This window comes from Tachyglossus aculeatus, chromosome 17 (assembly GCF_015852505.1).
Source record: "Tachyglossus aculeatus isolate mTacAcu1 chromosome 17, mTacAcu1.pri, whole genome shotgun sequence".
NCBI classification, from domain to species: Eukaryota; Metazoa; Chordata; class Mammalia; order Monotremata; family Tachyglossidae; genus Tachyglossus; species Tachyglossus aculeatus.
The window spans coordinates 35,761,098-35,772,446 of NC_052082.1; the positions used below are offsets into that span (position 1 = coordinate 35,761,098).

Consider the following 11,349-nt stretch of genomic DNA (forward strand, 5'->3'; position numbering starts at 1 on the left):
GGTCACACCGTCCCAACAAGCGGCCGAGCCGGGATTAGAAACCGTGGCCTTCTTGACTCCCGCTCCGCCACGCTGCTCCTCCGGGCCTTGGCGGTGGAGGAGAGCGACAGCCCCTGTCCCCGGCGGCGCGTCCCTGACCGGAGCCTTCTCTCCACAGGTATGCCGGATTTCCTGGAGAAGCTGCACACGGCCACGCTGAAAGCCAAGAACATGGAGATCAAAGTCAAGGACTACATCTCAGCCAAGCCCCTGGAAGCCGGCGGCGAGGCCAAGGCGGGGACCGTGACCCCCGAGCGCAAGAGCGAAGGCTCCCGCGGCCCTGCCCGCATGGACTACGCCTGACAGAGGCGGCATTTCGGGCCGTGGACCCGGATGAGCCGCGAGCCCGGTGAGAGCCCAGCAACCCCCGCCAAAGCAGCTCAGCGACCGGAACCTCCGTCGTCTCCGTACTAGGCTTTATTTTGTGCCGTCTCCTCGTCCCCGACACTTACACGCCCGTCCGTCCGCTCACCATCCCGCCGGCCCCCGCCCCCCGGAGTACGCGAGGCCGTTAGATTCAGGAAAGCTGTCCCGTCCCCAGGCAGGAAGGAGGCCCGTGGTCTCCACGTGCAGCATCGTGGCTCTCACTGAGCTGCCCTAGGACAACCGTCTTCCCTCTCTAAAATCGGAACCGCAAACCCTTTTTTCCCTTTCTGAGCTCTTTCCCAAACGCCCCTCTCCTTCGCCCCGACTCCCGGGGGCCCCACACGGCAGCACTGACCTATCCCACACCAGGCCGGGGTGGGAGGGTGTCACTAGGGAGGGGAAAGACGGCTTGTGGCGACCGCATGTGGGTTTTCACCTGTTGCCCTCTCCTCTGCACTCCATGGGCGTGCGCACAAATGTGCGTGGATGCAGAGTTTGCAGACTACCGCGAAGGGACCCCTCTCGTAATCCCCATGGCGTCCTGCTCTTCCCATCCGGTCCGGCGCCTGGTTTCGCTGCAAGGACCCGGGGAGCCGTGAAGGAAAACCCTTCGAAACCTAATGCGCAGCCTCAACCGGTGTGCCGACAGGGCTGGATGGGTTGGTGGGGGGGGAGGAAAGCTGCTTAAAATTTTGGATTAAACTTTTTTTTTTTTAATTTTCCATTTGAATTTCTGGGTGGGGAGGGTGGAATAGGGAAGCCCAATAACGGTTGCTGCTGTCTTTGAAGGTCCTCTGTAATTCCAGTACCAAGAACATCCCTCCCGGTTTGTGTTGGAAGCGTCCTAATGTCGGCCGTAGTTCCTGCTCATGTGAGCCTAGGTGTGATCACCTAGGGGACTGACTGGACCCCCGGACCCCTATTAGCTTGTGAATTAGCTGCCGCCCGAGGTGGTCGATCCTGAGACGTGGGCATCCCCTCCCTCCTTAGAGCGTCGGAAGAGCAGACCGGCCGGGGGGTGGGGAAAACGGACCTAACCAGGAACAAATGGGCCATTCGGTAGCGGCTGAGATTGAATTGTACCCCTTTCCGAAGCCAGCGGAGGAGGAAGCTAGAAAGGGGGGCTTCCCCGCCGGCCCCTAGCCACCTTACACCCTAGGGCTGTCCCTGCTTGGCGCGTTGGAACTGACCGCGACTCTGACTCCGTTTACGCTAGCTAGCCCCACCTCGTTCTGACCAAATTGGCCAGAGAGGCAGATACCAAAGGCCCATCTGGGTTTGGACTGGCCATGCTGCCGGCGGTGGGACAGATGAATCGAAAACAAACCAGATGGGTTCTCCAGCAAGGCGGGAGCCCACCGTGCCCATCTTTCCCTTTTCTTTGCCAAGGAGATGCCCGACCCCTGCTTCCTCTCCAGCCCTCCACCGTGTGGATTGTTCCCAGGACAGAGGATACATCACGGGCGCATGATGCAGCCTGGGCTCCCCGTCCACTGCTCCACCACCTCGCCCCATTCCTCAGGGTCCAGCCAGGGAGTGGCCGTTCGGGGCCAGCGGTAGCCAGGGCCGGCGAGACGCGGTGCGGATGGGGACGGATTCCCGTCCAAGAGGGCCATGCTGTTCAACACGCTTGGTGCTCTGCCCTGCTTCAGGTCTCTGGGGGACTGGGCGGTTCCTGGAATTGTAACAATTTCACTAATAGCTGTGGCATTTTTTTTTTTATCAAACGTGTGAATAAATTTACAGATTGGTACAAAAAGGAGTCCGCCCTTGCACTGGTGGTGATCAGGAAACTGAATCTTCTTATGGAGCTGCCCACCCCCTATCCCGTCCCTCTCTGTCCTCAGCCGAGAGGAATTTCTCCAGGTGTGGAAAGAAGCCAGTCCAGCATTCCTAAAGCCTGACTGATGCGACAGCGATTTGTTCGAAGCAGCATGGGCCCGGGAAGCAGAAGGATCTGGGTTCTAATTCAGTTCTGCCAGGTGTCTTCTGTGTGACCTTGGGCAAGTCGCTTACCTTCTCTGGGCCTCAGTTACCTCATCTGTCACGGAGAAGCAGATAACAGAGAAGCGACGTGGCTCAGTGGGATGAGCACGGGCTTTGGAGTCGGAGGCCATGGGTTCAAATCCCGGCTCTGCCACTTGTCAGCTGTGTGACTTTGGGAAAGTCACTTCTGTGCCTCATCTGGAAAACGGGGATGAAGACGGTGAGCCCCCCGTGGGACAAGCTGATTACCTTGTAACGGCCCCAGCGCTTAGAACAGTGCTTGGCACATAGTGCTTAATAAATGCCATCATTATTATTATCTGTAAAACGGGGATTCAGAGTGGGAGACCCATGGGGAATCGGGACTGTGTCCAACCTGATTAGCTTGTATCTACCCCAGCGCTTACAGCAGTGCTTGACATGGCGCGGAACAAATACTATCATTATTGTTGTTTGTGAGGCCTGGTCGCTGACACTCCCAGACTTACCCGTCTAATAGTAGGGAATCCTTTTTGTGCCAATACCAGCCTAGAGCCATCTTGAGGGAAGGCTCAGTGAAGAGGAGAAAAAGCGGTGGAGGTGCGCATTGCAAATGACAATGGTAAAGACAGGGGAAGAGGAAGTTAAGGGGAGCCTCTGAACGAATGAAAACCGATCGGGGGGTGTAGGAGCTTGGGACTCGGCAGGAATTCCTGTGACTGATTAAGGCTGGCGCAAGGCGGGTGAGGTGGCTCCCTGGAAGGGTGTTTCTAACCACCTCTGGTTTATAATAATAATAATAATAATGATGGCATTTATTAAGCATGTACTATGTGCAAAGCACTGTTTTAGGTGCTGGGGAGATTACAAGGCGATCAAGTTGTCCCACGCGGGGCTCACAGTCTTCATCCCCATTTTACAGATGAGGTCGCTGAGGCCCAGAGAAGTGAAGTGACTTGCCCAAAGTCACCCAGCTGACAGTTGGCGGAGCCGGAATTTGAACCCATGACCTCTGGCTCCAAAGCCCATGCTCTTTCCTCTGAGCCACGCTGCTTCTCAAAACAATAATGGCGTTTGTTAAGCACTTACTAGGTGCCAAGCACTGTTCTAAGTGCTGGGGGAGATACTACGAGGTAATCGGGTTGTCCCATGTGGGGCTCACAGTCTTAATCCCCATTTACAGTTGAGGTAACTGAGGCACAGAGAAGTTAAGTGGCTCACCCAACGTCACACAGCTGACGGGTGACGTAGCTGGGATTCGAACCCACAACCTCTTGACTCCGAAGCCCGTGCTTTTTCCATTAAGCCATGCTGCTTCTCATTGCTTTAGTCGCTGGGGTGAAACTGGACGCTGAACTAATCTGTTCAAGGCTTCGAGGGCTGATGTTTCAGACTGCAGAGGAAGTGGAGGATGCCTTTCGTTAATAGGAGTAAGTGCAGACAACTTAATTTGAAAACAGCACCCTTCTTCCCGTGTTGGGCGGGAATAGGCGCAAGACATTGGCATTAGAAGCAACTCGTTCTTTCATTCATTCAATTGTATTTACTGAGCACTTACTGTATGCGGAGCACTGTACTAAGCACTTGGGAAGTACAAGTCGGCAACATCTAGAGACGGTCCCTACCCAACAGCGGGCTCCCAGTCTAGAAGGGGGAGACAGACAACAAAACAAAGCATGTGGACAGGTGTCAAGTCATCAGAATAAAGAGAAGTAAAGCTAGATGCACATCATTAACAAAATAAATAGAATAGTAAATAGAACATACCCCCCGTGCTTAAAACAGTGCTTGGCACAGAGTAAGAACTTAATAGATACCATAATTATTTAATTCATTCATTCAATCGTATTTACTGAGCACTTACTGTGTGCGGAGCACTGTACTAAGCGCTTGGGAAGTACAAGTCGGCAACATATAGAGACAGTCCCTACCCAACAGCGGGCTCACAGTCTAGAAGGGGGAGACGGACGACAAAACAAAGCATGTGGGCAGGTGTCAAGTCATCAGAATAAAGAGAAGTAAAGCTAGATGCACATCATTAACAAAATAAATAGAATAGTAAATATAACATCCCCCTGCTCTTAGAACAGTGCTTGGCACATAGTAAGAACTTAACAGATGCCATAATTATTCATTCATTCGTAGTTCCTGAGCACTTACTGAGCGCTGCACAAAGCGCTTGGGAAGTACAAGTTGGCAACATATAGAGACATAGTAAGAACTTCACAAATGCCATAATTATTTATTAATGATTACTATTATTTTGGATGCCCGCCCAAGTCAGACCAACGCTGTTTGTACCGAGGGGCCCGGAAGCCGATGGCACACTGGCCCCGTTTCTGGTTGTGGGAGGACTGCTCTACCCCCTTGTCGTGGCCACCCGAAGGCATCGACGGCTCCCGGTGGGCAAAGCTCGAGGGGATCTGCATGCCCAGGACCACCCCAGCCTTCTCCCCCACCGGCAGAGAGACCAACGGGACCCAGAACCATCAGACGGAGGAGCCTCATCCATTCTACCTCCTGGGAGACTCCGTCCTGCTCGGAGTGCCCTGGAATCCCTTTGGAGAAAGCGAAGCCGTACTCTTTCGGCCCCCGATCAATCAATCAATCAATCAGTCGTATTTATTGAGCACTTACTGTGTGCAGAGCACTGTACTAAGCGCTTGGGAAGTACAAGTTGGCAACATAAAGAGACAGTCCCTACCCAACAGTGGGCTCACACTCTAAAAGGGGGAGACAGAGAACAAAACCAAACATACTAACAAAATAAAATAAATAGAATAGATATGTACAAGTAAAATCATTAGAGTAATAAATATGTACAAACATATATACATATATACAGGTGCTGTGGGGAAGGGAAGGAGGTACGATGGGATGGAGAGGAGGGGGAGAGGAAGGAAGGGGCTCAGTCTGGGAAGGCCTCCTGGAGGAGGTGAGCTCTCAGTAGGGCCTTGAAGGGAGGAAGAGAGCTAGCTTGGCGGATGAACGGAGGGAGGGCATTCCAGGCCACGGGGATGACGTGGGCCGGGGGTCGACGGCGGGACAGGCGAGAACGAGGCCTAACGGTGAGGAGATTAGCGGCAGAGGAGCGGAGGGTCTGGGCTGGGCTGGAGAAGGAGAGAAGGGAGGGGAGGTAGGAGGGGGCGAGGGGATGGAGAGCTTTGAAGACGAGAGTGAGGAGTTTTTGCCTGATGCGTAGCCACTGGAGATTTTTGAGGAGGGGAGTAACATGTCCAGAGCGTTTCTGGACAAAGACAATCCGGGCAGCAGCGTGAAGTACGGATTGTAGTGGGGAGAGACACGAGGATGGGAGATCAGAGAGAAGGCTGATGCAGTAGTCCAGACGGGATAGGATGAGAGCTTGAACGAGCAGGGTAGCGGTTTGGATGGAGAGGAAAGGGAGGATCTTGGCAATGTTGCGGAGCTGAGACCGGCAGGTTTTGGTGACGGCTTGGATGTGAGGGGTGAATGAGAGAGTGGAGTCGAGGATGACACCAAGGTTGCGGGCTTGTGAGACGGGAAGGATGGTAGTGCTGTCAATGGTGATGGGAAAGTCAGGGAGAGGGCAAGGTTTGGGAGGGAAGACAAGGAGTTCAGTCTTGGACATGTTGAGCTTTAGGTGGTGGGCAGACATCCAGATGGAGATGTCCTGAAGGCAGGAGGAGATGCGAGCCTGGAGAGAGGGGGAGAGAGCAGGGGCAGAGATGTAGATCTGGGTGTCATCAGCGTAGAGAGGATAGTTGAAGCCGTGGGAGCGAATGAGGTCACCAAGGGAGTGAGTGTAAATGGAGAACAGAAGGGGACCAAGCACTGAACCTTGGGGAATCCCCACAGTAAGGGGACTCACAGTCATGCCAACTAAAGAATGGAGAGCAGAGGGGCAGCGGGGGATGCATTTTGAAGAGTAACCCTGGCCAGGGCGGGGAAGAAGACGAATTAAAGGGGAGCCGCGGTTGAGTTTTTGTCCGTTATCCATAATTGAAGCCGAACAGGCCTTGCTGCCTCCCTGCAACTCATTTTTGTTCCAGCTAGTGGCAGAGCTGCCCTAGCTCTTGGAAACCTTTGCTGCGCAGCCCCCTCACGATTCTCTGGCGAAGTCACGGTTTTGGGGGGTCTCGGCCGGGGCAGGGGCTTTTCACAGAACTCAGTCGTAACCACCAGCCCCTTCTGGGTGGGAGATCTGGTCCCACACACGCTTCCAAAAAACCGCAAACTCACCTAGCCCTGACAGGCAGGCCAAGGAAGAGGAACTGGCAAAACAACGCCTCTGTGTGCGCTCAAACTAGAAAAGGCCTCGAGGTGAGGGGGAAGTTTTGCTCTAATCATCATCATCATCATCAATCGCATTTATTGAGCGCTTACTATGTGCAGAGCACTGGACTAAGCGCTTGGGAAGTACGAATTGGCAACATATAGAGACAGTCCCTACCCAACAGTGGGCTCGCAGTCTAAAAGGGGGAAACAAGAGAACAAAACCAAACATACTAACAAAATAAAATAAATAGAATGGATATGTACAAGTAAAATAAATAAATAGAGTAATAAATATGTACAAACATATATATAATAATTAGGATCATACATTCATTAAGAGCTGAGCACTGTGCTAAGGGCTGGGGTAAATGCAAGATAATCAGTTCTGACAATCTGTTCTCTGCCTCCCCCTTCTAGACTGTGAGCCCACTGTTGAGTAGGGGCCATCTCTATATGTTGCCAACTTGTACTTCCCAAGCGCTCAGTACAGTGCTCTGCACACAGTAAGCGCTCAATAAATACGATTGAATGAATGAATGAATGACATAGTCTTTGTCCCATATGGGGCTCACAGTAACAATGATATTGTTTGAGCACTTACTGTGTGCAGGGCACTGTACTAAGCTCTAGGGAGAGTACAATATGATGGTAGGTAGAGGTGATCCCTGCCCTCAAAGATCTTACAGTCTAGTAGAGAATAATAATGATAATGATGGCTTTTGTTAAGCACTTACTATGTGCAAAGCACTGTTCTAAGCGCTGGGGTGGATACAAGGTGATAAGGTTGTCCCACCTGGGGCTCACAGTCTTAATCCCCATTTGACAGATGAGGAAACTGAGGCACAGTGAAGTGACTTGCCCAAAGTCACATAGCTGACAAACGGCGGAGCTGGGATTAGAATCTATGACCTCTGACTCCCAAGCCCAGGCTCTTTCCACTGAGCCACACTGCTCCTAATAATAATGACATTTGTTAAGTCCTTACTAGCACTGTTCTGAGCTCTGGGGGGGATACAAGGTGATCAGGTTGTCCCACGTGGGGCTCACAGTCTTCATCCCCATTTGACAGATGAGGGAACTGAGGCCCGGAGAAGTGAAGTAAGTGAAGTGACTTGCCCAAAGTCACACAGCTGACAGTTGGCGGGGCCGGAATTTGAGCCCATTGTACAGATAAAGGAACTGAGGCACAGAGAAGTGAAGTGACTTGCCCAAAGTCACACAGCTGACAGTTGGCGGGGCGGGAATTTGAACCCGTCATCTCTTACTCCCAAGCCCGGGCTCTTTCCATTGAGCCACACAGACATAAAAATTGGAGGCGGGGAAAGCAGGAGACTGTGAGCCCACCGTTGGGTAGGGACTGTCTCCATATGTTGCCAACTTGTACTTCCCAAGCGCTTAGTACAGTGCTCTGCACACAGTAAGTGCTCAATAAATATGATTGAATGGATGAATGAATGAGAGTAGAAAGCTGTGTATTTAAGTGCTTGTGGGTACAGTTCAACTGCATAGGCAACACAGAAGGGAGGGAAAATAAGGTGGGGAGATGAGACTAGTTGGGAAAAGGTTCCTGGGTGAGAGAATTTTAAAAGGGCTTTGAAGAGGGGGAGCGTGCTGATCTGTCAGAGTGAGAATGGGTATCGAATCCCCATTTCGCAGATGACAAAACAGCCAAAGAAGTGACTTGTCCAAGGTCACACCACAGGCAAGTGGCAGAGCCGGGAATTGAACCCAAGTCCTCCGAATCCCAGGCCTGTGTTCTTTCCACTAGGCTACACTGCTTCTGTTCCGCTGAATCCTTAGGCTGCTTAGGGGATGCAAGCAGCGCCATTCATTCATTCATTCAATCGTATTTATTGAGCGCTTACTGTGTGCAGAGCACTGGACTAAGCGCTTGGGAAGGACAAGTTGGCAACATAGAGAGACGGTCCCTACCCAACAGCGGGAACCAACAAGCTCATCTGATTGACCAACTTGAAAAGAAACAGGAAGCCCTGTGATGTTTCCCTGCACTTAGTACAGTTCATTCAATCAATCGTATTTATTGAGCGCTTACTGTGTGCAGAGCACTGTACTAAGTGCTTGGGAAGTACGTCGGTAACGTGGCTCATTGGAAAGAGCCCGAGCTTTGGAGTCAGAGGTCAGGGGTTCAAATCCCGGCTCTGCCAATTGTCAGCTGTGTGACTTTGGGCAAGTCACTTAACTTCTCTGGGCCTCAGTTACCTCATCTGTAAAATGGGGATTAAGACTGTGAGCCCAAAGTGGGCCAACCTGATCACCTTGTATCCCCCCAGCGCTTAGAACAGTGCTTTGCACATAGTAAGCGCTTAACAAATGCCATCATTATTATTATTATACAGAGATGGTCCCTACCCAACAACGGGCTCACAGTCTAGTTCTCTGCACCCAGTGAGTACTCAGTAAATGCAACCTAATCACCTTGTATCCTCCCCAGCGCTTAGAACAGTGCTTTGCACATAGTAAGCGCTTAACGAATGCCATCATTATTATTATTATTACTACTACTACTTCATTGCAAAAACAATAAGGGCCTCAGAGCAGAGCCTGGAACAGTCAATGGGTACAGTGCTCTGCACACAGTAAGCGCTCAATAAATACGATTGAATGAATGAGTACTCACTCTGGTCGTAAACTGGACTTGAGAGAGGGCAACCTCGGTGGTCTCCTCATGTTGTAACCACGTCCAGTTCAGCCGAGGCTGGACAACACAGGGGAAGCAGCGGGGCTCGGTGGAAAGAGCACGGGCGTCGGAGTCAGAGGTCAGGGGTTCAAATCCGGGCTCCCCCAATTTTGGGCAAGTCACTTCTCTGGGCCTCAGTTCCCTCATCTGGAAAATGGGGATGAAGACTGTAAGCCACACATGGGACAACCTGATCACCTTGTAACCTCCCCAGCGCTTAGAACAGTGCTTGGCACCTAGTAAGCGTTTAATAAATGCCATTACTATTATTATATTTTTCTGCAGAACAGGAGCTGCAGTGCTTGGCACATAGTAAGCGCTTAATAAATGCCATTATTATTATTATTATATTTTTCTGCAGGACAGGAGCTGCCAGGCTGCTGACCCCGGACCCCATCTCCATGGTTCTTCCATTAGAACGGGCTATTAATTGTGAGGTTTTCCTTCCCCCTCGTGGCAGGAAAAAGCCGCTTCTCTCCGCCCCCGCTGAGTAATTCAGAGATGCTGTCCTGGCTAATAATAACGGTGGTATTTGCTAAGTGCTTCATTCAGTTGCATTTAGAGAGCACTTACCGAGCGCGGAGCACTGTACTAAACGTTTGGGAAAGTACAATGCAGCAATAAAGAGAGATAATCCCTGCCCACGACTCCAAGGCCGCTAGTAATATATAGTATATATATATAGTAATGTAGTAATAGTAATATAGTACTATCCGCTAGTAAACTCTCCCAAGTGCCAGTGAATTGTATTTATTGAGCGCTTACTGTCTGCAAAGCAACCAGTCAGTTGTTGCCAACTTGTACTTCCCAAGCGCTTAGTACAGTGCTCTGCACACAGTAAGCGCTCAATAAATACGATTGAATGAATGAATGGTATTTATTGAGGGCTTACTTTGTGCAGAGCACTGTATTAAGTGTACAAATCCTGTCCTCCCCCTGACTTTCCCATCACTGTAGATGGCACTGCCATCCTTCTCTTCTCACAAGCCCATAAGCTTATCATTATCCTTGACTCCTCTCTCTCATTCAAACCCCATGTTTAATTCATCACGAAATCCTGTCGGTTCCACTTTCACGACACCGGTAAAATCTGCCTTTTCCTCTCCATCCAAACTGCTACCCAGTTAATACAATCACATCCTTTCCCACCTTGATTACTGTATCAGCCTCTTCCCTGACCTCCCAGCCTCCGGTCTCTTCCCCACTCCAGTCCATACTCCACCCTGCTGCCTGGATCTTTTTTCCTGCAGAAACGTTCAGGATGTGTTTCCCCACTCCTCAGAAAGTCACACAGCCGACAAGTGACAGAATTTCGATTAGAACCCGTGACCTTCTGACTCCCAAGCCCAAGCTGTATCCACTATGCCGTGCTGCTCCTCTCCCGAGAGCTTAATACTAATACTCTGCACACAGTAAGCACTCGACAAATACAACTGAACGGATGAATACAATATGGCAGAGTTGGTCGCTATGCTCCCTGGCCATGACAGGCTTACAGTCCAGAGGCACTGAACAAAGTGCTGCGGTAGATAATAATAATAATAATAATAATAATAATAATAATAATAATAATAATAATAGTAACATTTATTAAGCTCACTGTTCTAAGCACTGGGGAGGTTACAAGGTGATGAGGTTGTCCCACGGGGGGCTCACAGTCTTCATCCCCATTTTCTTTCCCCTCCCAACAGCACCTGTATATATGTATATATGTTTGTACATATTTGTTACTCTATTTATTTATTTTAGTTGTACATATCTATTCTATTGATTTTATTTTGTTAATATGTTTGGTTTTGTTCTCTGTCTCCCCCTTCTAGACTGTGAGCTCACTGTTGGGTAGGGACTGCCTCTATATGTTGCCAGCTTGTACTTCCCAAGCACTTAGTACAGTGCTCTGCACACAGTAAGTGCTCAATAAATACGATTGATTGATTGATTGATTTCCAGATGAGGGAACTGAGGCCCAGAGAAGTTAAGTGACTTGCCCAAAGTCACACAGCTGACAAGTGGCAGAGATAAAG

General features: G+C 50.5%; 1 protein-coding gene across 4 annotated transcripts in view; it reads left to right on the top strand.

The window, feature by feature from the left end:
* The window catches only part of STARD7 (StAR related lipid transfer domain containing 7), a 36,808-nt gene extending 36,104 nt beyond the window's left edge, over positions 1-704 (top strand). For all 4 annotated transcript variants that reach the window (XM_038759406.1, XM_038759405.1, XM_038759404.1 and 1 more), the window contains exon 8: positions 158-704. In XM_038759406.1, the coding sequence (XP_038615334.1) occupies positions 158-342 (185 nt within the window). In that variant the 3' untranslated portion in view covers positions 343-704. The remainder of the gene's footprint in view (positions 1-157) is intronic.
* Positions 705-11,349: the final 10,645 nt, after the last annotated feature.